At 40.4% G+C, this 22,601-nt stretch overlaps 1 protein-coding gene across 1 annotated transcript in view; it reads left to right on the top strand.

Annotated features, from left to right (window-relative positions):
- The first annotated feature begins 2,819 nt into the window (after positions 1-2,819).
- Positions 2,820-22,601, top strand: part of LOC149015862 (putative disease resistance protein RGA1) — a 43,202-nt gene continuing 23,420 nt past the window's right edge. The window contains exons 1-2 of the mRNA XM_089155852.1: positions 2,820-2,873; positions 2,997-6,852. Coding sequence (XP_089011978.1) covers positions 2,855-2,873; positions 2,997-6,811 — 3,834 coding nt within the window. The 5' untranslated portion in view covers positions 2,820-2,854 and the 3' untranslated portion in view covers positions 6,812-6,852. The remainder of the gene's footprint in view (positions 2,874-2,996; positions 6,853-22,601) is intronic.

The following is a 22,601-nucleotide window of genomic DNA, read 5'->3' as shown; positions in this document are numbered from 1 at the left end:
TTGAATCATATTCTCGTTATTCATTCCTTAGCTCTGTGGCTTACCAGAGCCTTTTTGTGATTAAGTTCATCAACTGACTTAGCCTTCGGAGGTGGACTCCCGATCCCAGCGATCGGGCCACATCTGACGCTTGTTTTTGCAGGTCCTTCCCAGAAGATCTAAGGGCTGAGCAGATTTTGGACGCATCACATCCAAAAGTACTACGATCATTTTTGCATAAATGTGACAGCGTTTGGGTCCTGAATTTCTCTTTTCAATACAGTTCTTGTGAATCAGAATATCTCAACATGATTTCAAAATTTCATGGTTGTTGTCGGTGGGATTGAGGTGGGGGAAATTTAAAACCAGTGAACAAAAGAAAAAGAAAAAAGGGTAACATTAGGGGTAGTATGAATGATTTCATAAGTGTTTCTAAAATAATTTCATTAAATAAAGGTAAAAAGGTAAAATCATATTTTAGGTTAACAAGTCAGTAATGATGTCTTTTCTCATAAAAAAAGGAGTCAGTAATGATGTTAAGTGTAGAGGGGTCATTTAATTTTGAAGGGGATGGACCCTATTCCAATAGAAACAAAAAGGACTCATGTAAAAAAAAAAAAAAAAAAAAAAAAAAAAAAAGACTGGATATCACTAAAGATAAGTCACCTAGAGGTGTCTAGAACAAATCCTCAAGATTATGTAGCCCAAAGAATACTTGAGAACTATGCAGAGATTTACTTTCAAGCTTATAAATCAGTAGGAAGGAACTTTTAGCCGACATACGAATGAATTTTAAGTGGAGTACTTGGGAGCTTACACATCTTTAATAAGAAATTTTGTTGCTAGACATATAAATAAATTTCACTTAAAGTTGTCATACTTCTGGTAAGATGGTGGTAGCCTCTTATGTAGGGGTATTAAGATAAAAAAATTTTTACGTTCAAATTTCCGTCCATAGAATGTAGGTGACAACTCAATTGCCAGCTATATCTAAATATGGAATGGATTCCAGTCTTTGCCCAACAACAAGACATAATTTTTATTGTTTACTAGGAAGCTTTACTTTATAAGATGTTTCACTTTTGTTAAATTTAGCAAAAACTTAGAGAATATCTATTGAAGCTTATTTATTAGGGTTTAGAATTAGGTTTTCCCTCAAATTACCCAAAACTATTAGAGACAGGAGGGTAAATGGAAGCCATTTAAAAAAGTTTTTAGTGCATATTATTTCTTTTATCTAATTTTTCCCTACAACAATATCAAAGCTTTTATTTTCTAAGCTGCAAGTGCTGCTTCATTACTCCATCTGATAAGGACTTGTTCCTCAATTAGTTTTTCTTGTTTTCCAGCTTTGTATATCCTGTAAGGCATCGTCACCCCCAAACTATATTATATAGCCATCAAAAGGAAAGAAATATATCTCTGCATCTCGTCGGGGAAGGTTTGGAAGGAAATTTCTAGAGTAAGGAAAATTAAATCCACTTCTATGCTTCCATAGCTGTGTGACAACACTTCTCAGTTTCATATGCATTCTATGTGTGAAGGTTCTTGAGCAACACAAGTAAGTTTAATTAAAACTTTAGCATAATTGGGCATTGAGATAGTTTTATGTTGAAGAAATAGGAACATCTAGGTCATTTGTGTCAGGAAATAAATAGACATGAAAGGGCTGAGGCACCCCACCCAAAGTGGCTCTAAGAATACTTTTTCTAAAGTATTGAGTTACTCTCAAGATTAGGACCCTAAACAGCCTTCTGGTTTGAATCTAATCATTTCTTCGATAGTTGATGTGTGTCAATGAAGTGATAATTAACTTATAACTATCTTATCCTTTTTACCCAAGAGAAAAAGAAGTAACTATATATCGTATTCCTATGTCTTTCCAGGCGTTCTTAATTGAATATAAAAATAAACTGGCCATTAATATTTTCATAACTAGACTATGAAACACCAATCTCTCATTCCATACTTCATTATGTTAAATGTTTACCAAATAGTTTTTAATTTCTTTTTATCACAAATGGTTCTCAATTATGATTTTAAAAATGGATTAAGAATAAGAATAAAAAATGATACTAAAAAGACCATAGGATATAATGATGTTGATTTATGGGTGTTCATTGTATTGTTATTCCTTGAATCCATCCCCGTAAACGTAAGATTGCTGTAATGTTTTCATTGATTATGGACTGTTAACTAAAAGTGACTCTTGTGCCTGTATGATTTGTAAGATTTGATTATGCTTGAATTGAATATTCTCTTTGTTTTTTCTGATCATCAATATTCTTTCTTTCCACAGTCTGGTTTTTATTAGTAACTTTGGAAGTATCTGTTATCTAAACAACTTCCATGTAAACATTTTTATTAAGCTTTCAAAAGTGAAGACACACCATGGCCATGCCAACTTATGGACATTTGGGTTTTTCATATGATTTTTCAGAAATAGATGAATCTTTTCAACTTGATAAATAGTGATTATAAAACATATTTTACATTTATCATTTTGTAAAACCCTTTTGTATTCCAAAGATCAAACTAGACGTAACCATGGTTTTTTAAATCAAGAATCATGAACTTAGCAAATTTTGGAAAAAGGGAAATTGAGTCCACTTCTTTGCTTCTATATGAGGCAACACCTTTTAGTTTTTTTATACATTACATACGTGAAGGTTCTTGAGCAACACCAACAAGTTTCACTGAAATATTAATCATAATTTGGCATTGAGGTTTCCTCCAAGGGGAGGTTATCATTCTTTTTTCCCTTTCTCTTTTTCGGTAGGACATGCTCTAAGTCCTGTCCCTAACTTTTTTCTTAATCACTTGCTTCTCTCCTCCTTCTGGATTCCTAAACTTGTCACAGGAAACTGAAATTTCTATGAGAGATTTTGCAGCTGGTAAGGAACTTGATCTCTGCAACTCTCTCTAGATTGATTGATCTTTTACACTTAGTTTATACGTTTTCTTGTCTTGCTTTTAAGTTTCCACAACTGAATTCCCACTACTGCTTGTTTACACAGGAAAAATGGGTATGAGAAATTATGGAGCTGATAAGAAATTGATAATTTCTAGCGCTCTTCAACAACTCGGCATCAGGGAGGATTACGAAAAGCTTCAGAGTATTGTAAACAAGGCCAAGATGCGCTTTTGGAAGAGTGATATGGATGAACGTTGCAGTGAAGAGGCTAAAGAGTTATTTTATGAAGCTGAAGACAAGTTGGAGGAGTTGTCATATGAAGCCATGAGAATTTTTCATGAAATGGAGAACAAGAAGGAGATCAAAGTTAGCTGCTTGATGCTGGTACCGACTAGGGAGGTATGCAATTCTTCCTTATCAGTACGTCCGGGCCCACTTTGGTATCGTCTCAGGATGTCTCGTAAAATGAAGGATCTCAAACATGTGTTGAATAATCTGGAAGTCAAAATGGATCCGGGATTTGCCCATCAAGAAGAAAAAGAAATTTATAAATCATACGAAGTAAGTGAACGACTCCGCATGGGTACTGATCCACATTTTGTTGGGATTAGAAGGCATGTGGAGGAAAAAGAGATTCGTAATATGTTGTTTCCTGGAATGATTTCGACCATTCCTATTGTGGGGATGGCAGGTGTTGGGAAGACGGTTGTGGCGAGGCGAATCTATCGGAGGTTGACGCCAGATTTTGATCCGAGTATTTGGGTTGATGTGACACAGGAGTTTAGCGTGAAAAAGGTTGTAGAACAAATTATTGAAAACTGTACTGGCAGTAGAACTACAGATGGGGACAATTTACAGCATCAGTTAGAAGAGTGTCTGAGTGGAAAAAAGTTTCTACTTGTGTTGGATAATGCTTCGAACCAAGATAAAGAAAAATGGGATAATTTGGGAAGAATGTTAGCAATTGGATCCAGAGGGAGTGTAGTTATTGTTACAACACGAAGTCGTGAAGTTGCATCAGTGTGTGGTTGTGATTGTCCATATTATTTAAATGCACTATCAGATGAAGCAAGTTGGAAATTGCTCAGAAGACAAGCATTTGAGCCAAAATATGGTCTGGAGAGCAAAGACCTAGTCAGAGTGGGACATGCTGTGGAGTGCGACGATCTAGTCGAAGTGGGAAAGGAAATTGTTAAGCAATGCCGTGGGCTGCCATTAGCATTAAAAAGTGTGGCTGCTACCTTGCGCTGGAATCCAAAAAAAGAGTCGTGGGAAGATGCTTTAGATGCTCTAAATCTGGATATACTTGCTTCAGTTCAGAGGATATCTTATGATGGCCTACCATCACCATTTCTGAAACGATGCTTTGCATATTGTTCAGTATTTCCCAAGAATTTTACCTTTGAGAAGAAAAGCTTGATTCAACAATGGATGGCTCAAGGTTTCTTAGAAGAAGAAGAAGAAGAAAAAGCAGCAGCAGCAGCAGCAGCATCCTCATCCACTGGCAGCAGCAGCAGCAGCGAAGATATAGGTGATTTATATTGTGAATATTTGCTGCAGAACTCTTTACTTGTAGGGAGATACGAATACGATTTCCACGATCACAAAGATAAGCTGTTGGATTTCAGCATGAGTGAATTTTCACGTAATTTTGCACGAATTCTCTTGGGAAATGATGCCATATTGTCAAACTTGGACGACTTTGATATCAAGAGGAACAACCGTCGAACATATCTTCATTCTCCTGCTGCTGTTAACAGTTCTAGTACTAGAGATGTCCCTTCTTCACAGTTTGGGAGCCTGCGTGTACTAGAACTTACACATTGCAGTAAAGACGAGTTGCCACCTTCAATTGGAGAGTTAATGCACTTGAGGTATCTTGATCTTTCCTATGGTACCTTTAAAGCATTACCTGCTTCCATTTCCAAGCTCTACCATTTGCAGACTTTGAAATTGTTGCATTGTAGACATCTTCAGAGATTGCCTAGAGAAATGAGAAAACTGATTAACCTGAGGCATCTAGAAAATGAAAGGACTTTGAGGAACATTCCAAGAGGTTTAATAGGGAACCTGAGTAACCTTCAAACCTTCAATTTCTTCCATGTTGGCAACACAACTGTTACTAATCATGAAGCTGGTATTGAAGAGCTGCAGTGCCTACAACAACTCCGAGGAAGCTTGAGTTTACTCCGTCTTGGCAATGTGAAAAATGAAATAGACGCTAGAGCAGCAAATCTGCAGGAAAAAACAAGACTTGAGGAGTTGACATTAGAATGGGAATATGATTGGCATGTCTGTACCAATGATCAGGATTGGGAGAAGCAAGACCTCATATTTGAGGAGCTCCGGCCTCCTCAAAATCTATTGCTTCTAAGGATACTGTGTTTCAAAGGCACCAAGCTCCCTGCATGGTTGGATAATGGAAGTTTGTATCTTGCGAATTTACAGGAGCTTTGTATCTACGCATGTCACCGTGTAGAATCTCTGGATCTGACAGGCTTGAGTTGTCTTCAGAAATTGACGATCTCATATTGTGAAAATCTGGAGTGTGCTGGAATCAAGGATCTCAAGAAGTTGGGGGTTTTGGAATTTACCGGATGTGATAAGCTGAAATCTCTGCTAAGAGCAAAGAATGATGTTGTAAATCAGGAAGAGCAAAATCTAGAAAAGCAAGTCAGTTCTTCAATAGATGAACTTCCTAATCTTTGGAAGCTGCAGATCGGAAGTTGTGATCATCTTACAACCTTAAGAGAGGAGGAGATGTTGCTCCTACAATCACTGCGGACACTTCATATAGGAAATTGTGGAAACCCAACAATGGTTTTGACAAAGGGCTTAGAAAACCTTTCCAAGCTTGAGCACTTGCAGATAGAAAATTGTCCAAATATCAAAGAATTGCCAAAGGGCATTAGACATTTGTCATCTCTTCAACATTTTGCAATTAGGGGTTGCCCAAAACTCATGGATTTATCAAAAAAAATCCAACACTGGACATCTCTGAAAACGCTCAGTATTCTTGCTTGTAAGAATCTGAGGTGTCTTCCTCGGGGTATTGACAACATTAAAAGACTCGACGAATTGGAGATCGATGGATCTGAATTTTTGCATTCTTTTCCACATGGAATGCAAAAGATGACGTCACTACAAAGGCTGAAGATCCGGAGGTGTTCACGTTTGAGGAGTCTACCTTCTTCACTGACCAGACTCTCGTCGCTTCTAGTGTTGGAAATTTCAAGTTGTAATATCTTGGTTTCTTTGCCTAGAGGGATGCAGGATTTGAAAAAAATAGAAACACTGAAGATAACATGTTGTGAAAATCTGAGAAAATTACCAGAGGAATTGGGGAACCCCTTGACACTTTGGGTGTTGACTATATGTGGATGTCCCGCCCTAGAATCTCTACCAGAGGGCTTGGGAAACCACAAAAACCTCAGTCGGTTGGAAATAACTGATTGTTCCAACCTAAAAGCTTTGCCAAGGAGCTTGGGAGAACTCTCTTCACTTCAATATCTCTACATCCAGAAATGCTTCAAGTTGACATCGTTCCCCGACTGTCCGCCAAAAATGACATCGTTACGGGAACTTTGGTTGATTGACTGTCATAGATTAAAAGATTTTCCTAATGGGTTGATAACTCTCTTCACACTTAAGAAGTTGATTATCTGGGGATGTCATGAACTCGTCAAGCCTTTGCCTCAGGGGATTGAAAATCTGAAATCATTGGAAGAACTGACCATTTCAAATTGTTCAAAATTGGAAAGTCTTCCAAAAGGATTGAAGAACCTCCGATCACTTAAAGATTTGGTCATTTCGAAATGCCCCAAATTGAAGCACTTAAGCATAGAACAGCTGAAAAGGAAAAAGTTACGTAAGCTGAACATAAAAGACTGTCCTTACCTGGAGACAGTAGATGGTTAATCTGATCCTGCTTACATTGTCGTCACTCCTCCACTCTACAGGTTCATTTTCTCATAACTTCTACTTGTTGCTTACTTTTGACTTTTCATTTCTTACCAATGCTTGAAAATTTAATGTTTTTGTTTAACAATTTATTTAATATTTCTTCTATATTTTAGTATAAATTTATATAATCTGTATTTTTAATTGTTATCGATTAAGAGTAGTGCTTGTTATGGTTACAACCTTCGAAATCATTGTTCATGGGGTGGCTGTTGTTGACTGTTGATCCTAGGCACGGTCTTGGAGAGTTTCTTATCATACATTGTCATATAAACATGGTCTTCTTTCTGAACCTATAGATTTTTGTACTTTTTGTTTCCCACTTGCCACCAATGTTTCTTACAATATGTTCAAACTTCAAAGGCAGTTAATTCTCCTTTCCTTCTTCTATTTTCTTTTGAAATATTAAAAGAATTTTATTCTAAAGCTTGGGCAGAGAAACACAGAGCCATGGACTGTCCTAAACAGTATAAACCTTTACTGTAAATCTGTAGTTATTGCTTAGCTTTGTTCATGAACAACATGCTACATGAGAATACTTGCAGCATTAAGTAGTTGGGAAAAAAAAGTCTCATTTTAATTCATCTTTGAATTCCTCCTTACCTAGCATCCATTGGAGTAAACTTTGCTCTATCACTACCCTGCTCACCATGTAGAGTCCAGAGCCATTTTGAATATTCTAATTTTGAACACCCCCAGACCAAAAAAAAGAAAAAACAGACTTTTACAATCTATACAACTTTTCCCATCAGTGGGTTGAATTTATGAAGTAGTTCTTGATAACAAAAAGAGGCTTATATAGGGTTGTTAGTGTGCATTTGTTAAAACTTAATTGAATCTTTTCGATATTCTGAAATTTCCTCTGTTATCCTCAGGAGTCAAACTTTAGAATGAAAACTCTTCTAGTCTGCACCATCAATCAACAATGGGGGCATGGTCTTAGCATCAGAAAGAATTTGAGTAGAGGCTAGATTCACAAGTTTGATAATTACTTCTTCCACCCCCTCCAAAAATAGAAAGCTGATCAGGATAACTGATTTTTTTTTTCTTTTTCGTTTTAAAAATCCCTGGCCATTACTACTCAAAACCATGTAGGGTCGGCCAAACTTGGCAAATTCAAATGAAGGATCAATAAGGAAATGGAGCTTTCCATGTGACAGAACAGAGCCCTTCAAAACTGGTTGAAACGTCAAAAAAGGAAAGGTAATTTATTTTCTGAAACATTGGAGACATTCAAAAACAAAGTGGATGTACTGTTGAGTTGGACTGAAATCCTATGCCCAGTCTGAGTTGCACTTTCTCTATCCAATGGTCCAGGTTGGATAAATGATTCCTCTACAAGACCCAAACTAGATTCCTGGCTTTCCTTTTCTATCCTCCTTCCTTTTTGTTTTTTTCTCCTCATCTCCCTAATTTTCTGTTTCCAGTTTTTCTTTTGTAAGGTCATTGAATTTCACTTGTTGGTCTGCTATTCCTTTTTTTCCCCCCTCCTTCTGTTATTATGAGTATGCTTGTAAACTTCAATAAATATGCTTGTGTTTTAAGTAAATGGATACTTAGTCTCTTTACAAGTGACTCACTTTTGTGTTTATTGTTCTTATTTATTTTTGCAAGGACTAATATAATGTATGTCATTCAAATGTCTTACAATTGTTTTGTTTTTGGCAGTGTTTATTAAAGTATAGTCGTAAAAGATGATCTCAAGAAACATAAATTGTGTAGATATTCATCAACCTTTCTACTGCATTTGTATATTGTTCTGAATACCCATTCTTTAACATGAGACACTTCACACACAAAATGCTTGATCATGCTTCTCAGGTTATCCTCTTTTGTGAGGACTGTTTCAGTAAAAGAGTAACTTTATCAATCTTAATTTTATATGCGTAAGGACCCACTATAATTTGCAATGTCTGTTCTACTTGTTGCTGCACAATCCTGTTCGTCCCTTCAGCCGGTTGAACCTGCAAGAATGAGCTCGACCGTGGAGGTCGAGTTTTCACCTCCGACGATCTAGTTAGGGATTTGACTAAGGAAGACAAGAAAGTAATGAACAATAAGAATTCGAATAGTGATAGTTCTATTCAGCGTACCTTTCTCTTGTGTTCTCATACCTTTTTATAGCTTTTCTAAGTATGAGTTTTAGTGGGACTCAAACCTTAGTTAGGTTGCGATCTGAATCTTAGTCATTGAGTCCTACTTGAACAAGAGTAGTTGAGTCTTGACTGAATACTGTTTCTTTGGCTAGAGCCTTATTCAAATTTACCTTGTTATTCAGCCTTTTACTCATTCGACCGACCTTGACTTGGTCGGTCTAACTTGATCCGAGCTGGTCGGACTAGGCTTAAACCGAACTGGTTTGATTCCGATCTGGTCAGACTGGGCTTAAACCAAACTGGTTTAAGTTTATTTATTCTTTCCTCATCATAAGCCCCCGAGTCTCTGGAGTTCGAGCTTTGTCTTGTTCGGGCTTTAGAGATTTGGTGACCGAATACATTTTAGCTTCCGATCAATATAACTTTGGATTTTTTACAATATCCAAACTGATTTGGGAGATCTTTAAGCCTGACGTCATCTGACAGACTGCAGCTTCGTAAAATGGGTATTGACAGTGCATGACTTTTGGAGGTTCCACCTTTATGGGCACGTGGCCTTGCATTTATGGCCTTTTCATCATTATTTTTGAATTGCAAAAGTAGTGAATTTTAACCGTTTTTCCCTGTTTATCTTATCCCCTTGATTGGAATCTTTTCAAGGGCAAGCTGTTGGTGTCTTCTCTTGGTCGTTGGATGGAGATGTATTTGGGGTCGTTGGATCAATGGGCTTTCATATTCTTTCCTTCTCCCCCTTTAGATCTGAATCTTTGTACGAAATATAAGATCTCTTCCTCTTTCATTTCTCTTCATCGTTTTAGTCTGAGTTCTGGTTTGTGAAGAAGGTGAACAGTGCTGCCTGCATCTTTTGCTCCCATCTCCACAGAAGCTTTGTTTGCTGATTCTTTCCATCAGTAAGTTTGTCTCCTTTTCCTGAATCTTTTGATAGTTTCCGTTTTTGCATTCATGCTTTATTCTGAATGTATTTTCTTCTTCCTTTTCTTTGGGCTCTGCTCGTCAGCTTTTTTGTTTTTGCAGCTGTAGTCTGAGTATATATTCTTGTGTGTGATGGGTGTTAAGAAAAAGGCTTCTAGGCCTTCTAGGGCTTCCTCTAACCGTCCTTATTCTGGAAGCTCTTTTGTTCGTTCGAGGACAAGTGGAGCTTCTTCCTCTGGGTATAGCTATACAGAGAGTGACACCTCTATTGATCCGACCTTAACTCCTGGTGTTCGTCCAAACTTTCTTAGTGACAATGAGTTTAAGTCTTTAAGTATTCGAGTTCGGTTTAGTACCAATAGGAGAAGGTGGTTAAGTAGTCTTTCTCAGTCCGAGCTTGCTTTTGAGAGAACTAGACCTAGGACTTCCGAACATATAGATTTTGATCCTAGTAGTTCGGGTCCCAACTTTTTCCCTTCCGAGCTTACTGAGAGTGATCTGGAGCTTATCTGAGCTAGGTATGCTATTCTTGATGATTTTGTGATCAGGGTTCCAGCCTCTCATGAACGTGCTCACCGACCTCCTCAGGGTGAGTTCGTTGTTTATGAAGATGCTTTTATCAGTGGTTTTAGACTTCCCGTACACCCAGTCTTTGCTAAAATTCTTAATCACTTTGGGATGTGTCCAGGGATGTTGGCGCCAAATAGTTGGCGTAACATAGTTTGTTTCTGAGGCTTTTGCCAACAATCTGAGGTCGGTGTGATTCCGACCTTACATTTATTCCTTCAATTTTTTATGCACAGGAAACAAGAACAAAGTCATTGGTTCTATATCTCCAAACGAACTTCTCTGCAAACTGAATGGGAGGGTAATTTTGTAGGATCAGGTACCCTTCCCACCAATACCAAGGGTTGGAGGTCCCGGTATTTCTTTGTTCGCTCCCCTTCTCTTCCCAGCTTTTCGACCTCTTGGCCCAAACAACCTAGGGAGGATTTAAATGCTGTTCCTCCTCTTTCTCGTTCCGAACAAGAAGCAAGGGATCGAATTCGGATGATCCCCACTGAAGATCGGAACTTGCTTGCTGTGAATGGATATTGTCGGGAATATCCGAATATCCTCCATCATTGGGGGTTCTTGACTGGTAAGAAGAGTTTTCTTCTTTTTGTCTATTTGTTTCTTCATCATTTTTATAATTCCAAGTTATCTTACTCGGGAAAATGATGCAGTGATGGTCGGAGAAGATGACCTTGAGGAGGTCGCCTCTACTATGCAGCAAGTGGAGGAAAAACATCCAACTAAGTTGGATAAGGCTCCAACTGGTCCTATCTCTTCCCCTAAGGGAAAGGCAGTCAGAGTTCAAAAGGAGAAACCTGGCGACCTGCCTCCTTGCCCTTCGAAGAAAGTGTCCAGCTCGGGCGTCAGCTCCATGAAGGCTTCGGATTCTGAGCCTCTTCCCTCTTTGGGAGATGATATTTCTTTTAAAGACATCCCCAGATCGGAGGCTGAAGCTTCAGGGCCGTCCAACATTCTCCGACCTGATTGGTCGTTAGATGCTAGCTCCTCGGTATTTGATGGCACTTCTTCTGTCATCTCCCGAGTTGCTAATGAGTGGATGTCTGGGGTGCTTCTTACTGCCGATATGTCTTATCTCGAGAAGTTCGGTCGTCTCAAGGCCCATGCTATTACTGTCAGGTGTGTGACGACCATGTATTTTTTTGGACGCTTCATCCCTTTGGTAATTGTATTTTTAACCAGTCCTTCTTTTTGTGACAGGATGGCTTGTGCTATGGTTCAATCTGTAGGTCAAAGCATTCACTTAGCTCGGGAGGATTACTTTGCTTTGCAGAAATCCGAGCAAAGTGTTAAGGAATTGGAAACCGAAGTGTCATCTTTGAAGATGAGCAATGATTCTTTGATTGCTCGGGAAGCCGACCTTCTCAGCGAGGTTGCAGCTTTGAAGGGGAGGAATGAGGCTATGGAGCTTGATAAATCCACTCTCCAAACTTCTTTGGAAGAAACTCAAGGTTCCTTGGTCGATAAGGATGCTGAGATCTCCAGCCTTCGAGCCAAGTTAGAGAGTTCGGACCGCCAGGTCGCACAGTTGATGAAGGCGGTTGAGGAGAAAGCCCCTTGTGCCTTTGAAGACATTCCGAACGAGCTTCGTCTTGAGGTGGTAAAGAAGTGGGTCAGGACATCCAGTTGTAAGAGCTTGAAAGAAAGGAGAACATCTCTCTCCTGATCGGGCTATGAACCTGTTTAAGGCTGCCACCCGACCAGTGAGACTTTGTATCTCTTTGATGCTTTTCAGTGGTTTCATCTCTTGTATGGCTTTTATCTTCTCCGGATTAGCTTCTATTCCTCTTTGGGATACCATGAACCCCAGAAATTTTCCCGAAGATACTCCAAAAGCGCATTTTTCTGGGTTGAGCTTCATTTTGTATGCTCGAAGTACCTCAAATACTTCTGCTAGGTCTTTGAGGTGATTGGATTGAGATGTGCTCTTTATCAGCTTGTCATCGATGTATACCTCCATATTCCTGTCTATTTGCTACTTGAAAATTTTGTTGACCGCTCGCTGGTAGGTTGCCCCAACATTTTTTAGACCAAAGGGCATTACTTTGTAGTAGTAACTATCCCAGTCCGTCATGAATGCTGTGTGTTTTTGGTCGGCTGGATTCATCAAGATTTGGTTGTATCCTGAATAGGCATCCATGAAACTGAGCATCTCATGACCGGCCGTTGCATCGATAAGCAGGTCTATCCTTGGTAAAGGATAACAATCCTTAGGACAGGCCTTGTTGAGGTCGGTATAGTTTGTGCACATTCTCCATTTTCCGGCCTTTTCTTACCCCCTTCTACTTGATTTTGATCAAGTTGAGTAGGTCGGAGATATTTTGTGAGCTGCCCTTGAGAGATGATCCTGTCAACTTCTGCTTTTAGTTGTCGGCAGTCATTTGTCCAGTGTCCGTGATCTTTGTGAAACTCGCAATATTTGCTTTTATCACGGTTTCCTAGACTAGAGTGTAGCTTATCGGGCCACTGGAGAATTCCTCGATCTTTAATTTGCATCAAGATTTCTGATCTCCTCATAGCTGGTGACCCTTCTCGTTCAGCTCGACCATCCCTGGTCTGGTCTTTGGTCGTTCTTCTGATGGGTTGGTATTTTTCTTTGTGTGTTCTTGCCTCAGTGGTTGGATGCTCCTTCTTTCGAGATTCAATTGTTTTTGATATCTTTGCTTGTTTGTGGCATCGCTCTCTGAGATCATCATACATTTTAGGCATGTCAAGCAAAAGTCTCTCAAGTAGGCCTTCATGGCTGAGTCCTTGGTACAAGGCGTGGAAGGCTATATTTTCATCCAGATTTTCAATCTGCATGGTCAGATTATTGAATCTCGCAAGGAAATCTCTAATGGACTCCATTCGCCCTTGTTTTACAGCGAACAAGATATCTTCTCTCTTTTTGGTTTCTACTCCACTTTGGAAACTCAATAAGAAAGTCCGACCTAGATGGTCGAAACTCTTTATTGTGCCCTGAGGCAGAGCTTGGTACCAATCTAATGTTGCTCCAGTCAATGATGCCGGAAAACTGCAGCACATAGATGCTTCATTGTGTCTAGAAGTAGACGGACTTATAATGGGTGATGTGATGCTTAGGACACTTCAATCCGTCGTATGCAATGAAGGTAGGGCATTTGAAACCATTTGGCATCTCTGCTTCCGAGACGCTTTTGATGAAAGGATCCTCTTTTAAAACGGTGTATAGCTCGTCTTTGCCAGGATTTTTCAATTTTTTGACTGTTTCGTCAAGGTCGGTTATGTGCTTATTCATCTCTTCATCCCGCTTGTTTGAACCATTATGGTTCTTTTTGTCCTTTGAAGCTTTTGCTGGATCTGTGCTGCTCCTCGATCTCCGTCTTCGTTGACTAGAGTATTCTTTTCTGGAATAACTTCTTTCAAGGTTCGAGACTTTGCTGTCTCTTTCTGCAGCTCCTTTTGAGATTGTTGAGGTATCTGGTGGATCACGGGTGGTTGGTCACACCTGCTCCCTTTGGGACTTTTTTGTTTTTTCTGAGAATCTGTTTCGGGAGCAATTACGTGTTGCATGGCCATCCTGATTAACTCGCTTAGGGATGAGATTTCCTTTCTCATCGCAAATTGTTCCTTTTGAACTTCGACGATTTGATGCATTGTCGCGTTTTGACTTGCTTGAGGGTCTGGAGAATTGGAGGATCTTGTTGAATCTGGAGTTCGGGAGTTTTTTTCCATTCTTGGAAGGTTCGGAATGCCCCCCAGGTTGCCTTGGTCGACCTCCTTTTCTCCCTTAGACCCATCTTCGATTACCAAACCTGATCTTGTCCTCATAATGGCTTTTTGATCAAAGTTTCCCACAGATGGCGCCAATTGTTGCTGCACAATCCTGTTCGTCCCTTCAGCCGGTTGAACTTGCAAGAATGAGCTCGACCGTGGAGGTCGAGTTTTCACCTCCGATGATCTAGTTAGGGATCCGACTAAGGAATACAAGAAAGTAATGAACAATAAGAATTCAAATAGTGATAGTTCTATTCAGCGTACCTTTCTCTTGTGTTCTCATACCTTTTTATAGCTTTTCTAAGTATGAGTTTTAGTGGGACTCAAACCTTAGTTAGGTTGCGATCTGAATCTTAGTCATTGAGTCCTACTCGAACATGAGTAGTTGAGTCTTGACTGAATACTGTTTCTTTGGTTAGAGCCTTATTCAGATTTACCTTGTTATTCAGCCTTTGTACTCATTCGACCGACCTTGACTTCATTCGACCGACCTTGACTTGGTCGGTCTAACTTGATCCGAGCTGGTCGGACTAGGCTTAAACCGAACTGGTTTGGTTCCGATCTAGTCGGACTGGGCTTAAACCGAACTGGTTTAAGCTTATGTATTCTTTCCTCATCACTACTTGTTAGCGTACCACATGTATGAGATTTAACATTGTACCCTATAGCCTTCTAGAGTTTTCACCAGATTAGTAATTTTATGATGGGTGACTTTGTTTTTAAATGGTTTAATTTGTGAACACCCAATGTTAAATGGATTCCTATATTTCTTTCGACTCTACTAATCAAAATATTATGTATCCTTCTCTGCGTCGAAATAAAGTTAGGGGTGGGGGACAACTTGAGTTTACTTAACTTGTTGACTCTTGAGATCTTGAATATTTGTAGGAACTCTTGATTTTATCTTTCAGATTAGTCTTGAGCTTCAAGTCAATTTAAAAGACAAACATTTGAGATTTTCTTGCTCTTTAAAAGTTACTTTTTCTATAAGAAGAGATGTCAAGCAAGGTTCAGATAAGTTCAAACAGAAATAGATTTGACTATCAGTCTATAGATTTAATTGGGGTTGCCCGAAATTAGCTCGGACCCTGGAAATCCTGTATTGATCAACTAATTCAAATCAGCCAGAATCAAGACTGGCTGATTCTAATTCCCTGGTTTGGTTCCAATTTTCAAAATCATGTTGTTGATTTAGGAGTTCTAAAGCACTTTGGAAGTGATACGGAGAAATTGTAATTGAACCGGGTCCGACCTTGGTTCTACCCTCGACCTAGGTCGGGAAGAAAGGAACCGACTCGCTTCCGAGCGGGCCGGGATCAAAAGACAGCTTGCTGAGGAAGTAAAATGACTCAGTCAACAAGCACACCCGAATCCATGATAATCGGAGTGGACGAATTGTCAAGGAGACAGTTAACAACACTTGCAGGAGATACTGATCGTGATTATATGGATAACTACCATACAACGATCATATTAACAAAGGAGTTATCTATTAGCCCAACCATAAACGGATCTATCATTAACGGATCTATTTGTTAAGATCTGGCGGCTACCCGAAGAAGGCTCAAATACATCCAACGAAGGAGATTCGAAGGTATACACTATATAAGACATCACCTACTCACAAGGTAGAAAAAAAGGGTAACAGTTACAATCTGAATCGTATTCTCAATATTCATATTCATTCCTTTGCTCTATACTCAAACAGAGCTGTTTTATGATCAGTTCATCAACTGTCTTAGCCTTCGGAGGTGGACTCCCAACCCCAGCGGTCGGGCCACATCTGATGTTCGTTTTTGCAGGTCATCCACAGAATATCTAAGGGCTAAGTAGATTTTGGACGCATCATTCGGCGCCGTCTGTGGGAAACGCTTCAGAAAGCCATGGTAACCAGATCATTGGCCACAGTAGTAGTGGCTGTGGCGGCTCAGCGAGAAGCTGACATACAACTTCTTAGAGGGAAAAATCTAGAGGATATTCCTGAAGGAGGTTCGAGAAGATGGTGGTCAGGGGGGAAATGATCCATTACACCTCCTAACCCACTCCAACAGCAATTGGATCAGCTAAAGCTCCAACTTCTGGAGATGAATCAGACACTTCGTATGTTGACCAGGCAAGTGGTGGCGCCGCAAGCTCCTGATCAACGTGAAGCTCAGGCCTATGGAAGAAAGGGAGGAAGTAATTGCCTCTCTTCTACCAAGACGTTCTACACAAAGGGAAGAAAGGCTTCAAGAGGATCAAAATGTTGGTCAGAATTTCTGGGAAGATGCCCGGAGACGAGACGGAGAACTGAGAAGAATGGTTGAACTCCTTAGAAGAGATGAGCGGTTTGAAAGACCGCAAAGAAGCACGACTCATTCAACTACAAGGTTGGGTGCAGGAGTGCGAACTCATTCACCAACCCCCAGGCATGCGGTTCCTGATAATGCTCGCATCGTTGTTGACCGTTCGAGGCATATTGGCCAGGAATTGGCTAATATCAATTAGAAACTCGGACAATTGTCTAGAGGAAAAATAACATATGACATTTATTTAGTCATCAGAAAGACCCCATTCGCCGAGGCAATAGCCAGATATCAATTTCCTCATAATTTCTGGTTACCAACTTTTTCTTCGTTCGATGGTTCAGGAGATCCCATCGCTCACATTAGTTACTACCAGGAGACTATGTGTGAAACCCAGCCCTAACCTTGACCCGGAAACCTTGTTATTTGTAGGTCCGATGACCCGAAGTAAAGTAAGAAGTCAGCTTTGGGCCATCCCAAGAGAGGACTTGGTGTCTGGCTTTGAATCCATGAAGGTTGATGATGAGGTGCTATTTATGGAAACAGAATCCTGATGAAGATCTAATTAGTTGATGGACTTGGAGTGATCTCTATCTTGGTTTGAAGGCATTTCTACCTACTAGGTAAGTCACTTGACTTGTGTGCAAAACCCCTTTAGGTTTGGATTTGATCTGGGCCTTCAATTCCCTGTTTTGGCCTTGTTGTCTGCATTGGTCGACCGATTGGTCGATCGGGCCAGCCGACCAATCCACTCGACCAATGGGTGCTGTCTTTGGCAATTAGGTTGATTCTTGCTCTATTTAAGCCTAACCTCGAGTCCACTTCGTATTTGCTGCCTCCAAACCCTCTGGAACGAACCAAAGACCTCTGCAAGTCATCTCTCTTGCATCCTTGGAGTTTTCTTGGCGGATCTTCGTCGGAACTCTTCTTTTTGCATCAAAAGGTATGTCTACTCTCTCTTCTTCTCCTACATCTTTGTTTTTCTTTCCTTTTTGAGTTGAGACAGTAGAAGAGATGCTGCATCCTCTGTTGCAAACATCTCTGAACATGTTCTCATGATCATCCTAAGGATTAAAGGCTAGAACAATGATCTTAACCATGATCATTGCAAGCTTTTGAAGGATTCATGATCAAACCATGATTTAATCTCTGTTAATTTCCTAATCTGAATTCTGATCTCTTTGGATCTTCTTTCATTGATCATGTTAGTGGTTAATGGTTGTGTTTTCTTGCTATGATCCATAATCCATAGAATTCTAGTTATTCTCTTCTACCTTACTATGTGTTCTTCATGATGCATGATAGTACATATATGGTAGGTTTTATTTCCTTATTTAGATTTATGCTTCTAAGCCTTATACCATGAAGACCTATGCATGTTTTCATGTTTTCATTACCGAAAGCAATGATCCATCTTCCTATTGTTCTTGTCCTTGTTTTCTATTTCAAACTTCATCAAGATCCATGTTTGATTTATTTATGGTAACTTTTTGTTTCCTAATTTGGGTCTTGATACCTTGATTTGATTAGTGTTTTGAGGTCCCCTATATGCTAGAATACTACTGATGTAGTCTACCCCTTGATTAGTACCCTTTTGAACCATCAAATTCGGATTTCATATCTCAAAACTCTGATTTTCTAAGCTACTGTCTGCATTGGTCGACTGATTGGTCGACTGGACCACTCGACCAATCCACTCGACCAATGAGTACAGCAACTCCAGAATTGGTCTGTTTCGGATGCTTTGCTATATTTTCTGTTAGGGATCTTTTCTAATATGTGTATATACTTGTTTAGGACCTTCTTCTCAAGTTTGCCAAGATCTTACTTGATTTCTTAGGATTCTTTGCGAGTTATAAAAGGTAAGGATGGTTATTTCCTTAATTACATAGATAGCAGGAATCTAGTTTCTATATTTGAATATCATTAATATGTTTCCTAAATTAGATTCTTACAATGATATACTACTGTTGCATAACTTTGATTACAGTAGCATTACTTATTCATATTGAATTGATTCATGTATGATTTACTTACCAATGTTATACAAATGTTTGTAAATATTGATTTCTTTCCATATATGGAGTTACCATATATGTGATGATATGAATTGATGCATGTGTATGCTTACGTATGGTTTGGGAAGGAGAGGTGTCCTTTTGACATTTCTGTCCTTGGACTACTACGGGAATATTATGGGATGTTTCCGGAGATGCCCTCTGGACACCTTCCTAAACTGTTGGATGACATATCTAGGATTGTCTAGTAGTGTTTGGCTAGGATGTCCTGTTATGTCGAGACCCTAATCGGAGGGGTATTGAGACCGAACGACCCGTGGTAGCAATGGGGATTCATGGGCGCTCAAGACCGGTAACCAACCCGTGAGAGGACAGGAATCACATTGTGGGGGCCATTTATTGGTAGGGTTGCATATGGTTAGACTTGGGCTCACGGGCGCTTAAGACCGGTAACCAACCCGTGAAAGGACGTGAGAGCTTCCCGTTTGCCATATGTGGATGACCAATAGGGTTGGTGAGTCCGTAGTCAGGGACTATGAGGACTCTAGTGTGAAGGATACCGGAAAGGATCGTCAGGGACGAGGAATGGAAGTATCTGGATCTGACTTGATGTAACCAAGTAGAAGACTTGCATTTGGATAGGTATTACCCTGACATGCGCCAGTACTTATACCAAATGGTTGTGAGAGAGTGTGTTGACTTAACCCCCTGCCAAGGTTTGTCCCGAGGGATGCTGGACCCATTGCCAACTGATGATGAGTGATTGAGACTTTCCTACGAAGTACGGTGCTATGACTTAAAGCATGTCTGCCAATAGAGACCAGCATACATAGAGTTAGAATCATTCATTCATTGTTTGTCTCATATCATATTGCATTTATGATTGTTCTGGAATTCTGCCATTTATGTTATTATGGATTTTAACTGCCTTACTGAGTTTCTTCGAAACTCATTCCTTTATTGTACAATGTTGTTAGACTATCCTGCAGGTACGGAATACTATGACGGTTCCTATGAGGAAGCGCAAGGCGAAGAGACATATCTCCAGGAAGGTGATTGCGGTTACCACAATTACTCTGAAGATTCCGCGGGTGGTTATGCTCCGTACAATGCTTAGTCCGACCATTGAGTGGAAGCGTCCTTGTGCTATTTACGAGATCTACACCTACAAGGATGTCGTCTACAAAGTGGAGAATAATTTAGTTACCCAATGTACTTGCTACTGGGATTAGATTTTATCTAGTTTATTCTTTCGAGCTACTTTTCCGCTGGATGTAAAGTGGGATTTTTGCTTCACTTTACTTATCTGTTGACACTCTGATTATATATTTATTATTCCGTTTCGTTTATGATTCATTCTTTCATTATTGGATCTATGATTTATCTTCCGCACTCTTGTTATGGTTGTTCATGATTATGTTATTGCTTATGTGGGAGGTTGATCACTCGATACCTGATCTTCGGGCTGTGGATCACACTCTCGGGTATGCCAGATAGGGTACCGGCTGGGAGGGCGTGATAGATTGGTATCAGAGCTCAAGGTTCGAGGAGATCCTAACCACAAAAGGCAACAACTGAACATTCCTGAGTCATTGATCTGAAGTGACTCTTCTACTCTTAGAAGTGAATAATAGAACACCGAATTAGAAACTTGAACTTTGAGGCATAACAGAACATTTCTGAATAACATACCATAATTATACTTGAACAAATGACACTAATGCAAGGAAAAGAAAAGTGCATAACATACAATAATTAAAGAGAAACAAAATGAACTTCATTAATTTCAAAAGTTTTTACAATGATTACATCCGAAAAGCATAAATGGAAAATCCTAAGGTACAGATCTATCTAGGTGATCTACTCGATCTCTATATGCTCGAACTCCTCCGCTAGCCGAGTCACCCGATGCTCTATCCTGTCCTCGTCGAGACTCCATCCTCTCGTACATCTGCTCCTGTCCGACCTCCATCCTCTCTAGCATGGAAGTCATCGATCTCATCTGTGCACCAAGATCCGAAGTCTCCGGAACCGCATGTGAAGGGCCACCCGCCTCGAAATGTGATGAAGGAAACTCGTGATGCACGAGCTCAGCCTCGCGCATATCTCAGATCATCTCCGGCCTGATCATCACTATCGGGACCGATATCCTCTCCTCCATCCTCGGATCCCTCATCCTCATCCTCCGATTCATCATCATCCTCACCCTCCGGACCAGGAGATCTCTCTAACCGATGTAGTCTCATCCGTCGAATGGTCCGAGTCCCAATGGGGTATCCCCGTGATCTAGTGTCCATCGGAGTATCCTCGAAACTCACCCCGAAATGCCCGAAGATCAAAGTCGAAGCCTCCCATAGCAAAGGTTCCGCATGCTAGGCCGCAGAACTAAGTCCAACATGACCCGCTGAATGATGTAGGAAAGATCGATCTCGAAGCCCATGTAGATGCGGTAAATGACCAAGGCCTCCATCACCGTGACCCGATGGTGATGTCCGGCTTCGGCATGATGTTTCGGCCGACTATGCGACCGATAATACGTGCAGAACCCGTCATCGATCCGCTGGTCCTCGGTGTGAAGCATCGGCGGCTATCCCATAGCGTAGAGCATATCTCGCGAAGCTCGTACGGCATCGGATGGCTGTCCGGTGTCCGCTCCGGCAGGTATCCACACACACCGATGTGGGTAGTAAGGGACCTGCAGGATCTCAGCCAATGTCCGGGTGGAGAAACGAATGCGTGTCCGATGGACCCCGCTCCCGAGGACAAGTCCGAGTGGATGTCCCCGGCCCCGAGCCTCCTCTCGTGTAAGTAAGGTTGCTTGAAGAACAACCTCACTAGCTCCGGGTATACCGGCAAATCCTCGGTGAAGAGGTGAGTCCACCGTAAAGTGTCGAACCTCTGTCGGATCTCGAAGGCTCGAGCTGGCGTAAGTGAAGTAGACGCCCCATCTCGATGTTACAAGAGCTGAAGTAGGCCTCGTACGAAACTCGGCCCGAGGTGTGTCAAATAGGTCCGGTCTCCTAACCTCCTCTCTCGGGCTCGAAAGGAACCCGACCCCTGCCCCCGAGAGCACCTACTATGCGACCTCTACCTCTACCTCCTCCTCGTCCTCCCCTCCGCATGATGTATCCGTGAAAGAGACAAGAGACATTTCCAATTAGTGCTATTTCAAGATTTTAGCCAAAAGGGTATTTTCGTAATTTTTCGGAAAATTTCAAATTTGGGGGAAATTTGATTTGAACATACTAGCATGTGCACAATACTTGGAATTTCATGTCTATGAAGTTGTTTTGATGAAAATCGATCAAAAACTTGGATTAAAGCGAAAAATTCAGCAAGAAGAAATTTGGGGATTTTGCAATTTAGGTCAAAATTGGATTTTTGAAAAGTTGAAATTGGTTAAATCAAATTGTATGGACCTATCTACAATGTCATCTTGAGCATGTAGCATTTGATCTCGTGCGAAAATTTCAAGCGGTTTGAGAGAAAACGAAATTTTTCTAAAGATATCGATTTCGGTATAAAACTTTGCGAGATGAGCACCAAATGTGTTAAAACTTGTTGTCTATGCATGGCATTGTGTTTAAAACCTAGGGAATATGTTTCTAAGCATTCCTAAGCATGATTTCTAGCATTGGATACAAGTAAAGCATGGTTTTATTGAAATGCAAGCATGAGAAGATGAAAATGGAAGAAAGAATGAGAGATTTACCTTGTTTTTGAAGATGGTGTGTTGTGGTGTTGTTGTTGAAGCACTAAATCACCTCAAGAACACTTGTGGGAACACTTGGATATTTTCCCTAGAGCTCTCTCACCTTTGGAAGAAGTTAGAATGAGGTTGGAATGTGGAAATGAGGCTTATAATGCGAATTTTCGGATTACTGTCTTCATTGGTCGGCGATTGGTCGACCGGGTCACTCGACCAAACCACTCGACCAATGGTCACGGTGACCTCATTTGCTGTTGAATTTTTGGAAAATGTGATTTTTGCCTTATGGAATATTGTTTGATGACTATATGGATATATTTGATCATGATTTAAGTTTTCAAATCATTTGGACTTATGGGTTATGTTGAATCTTCGAAATTCGGTATTTTGATGTTCTCG

The sequence above is a fragment of the Hakea prostrata genome, chromosome 5 (genome assembly GCF_041222555.1).
Source record: "Hakea prostrata isolate BN-2017 chromosome 5, UWA_Hpros_2, whole genome shotgun sequence".
In the NCBI taxonomy this organism is placed as follows: Eukaryota; Viridiplantae; Streptophyta; class Magnoliopsida; order Proteales; family Proteaceae; genus Hakea; species Hakea prostrata.
The sequence above is the reverse complement of the archived record's forward strand: the minus strand, read 5'-3'. Positions and strand labels throughout refer to the sequence as shown.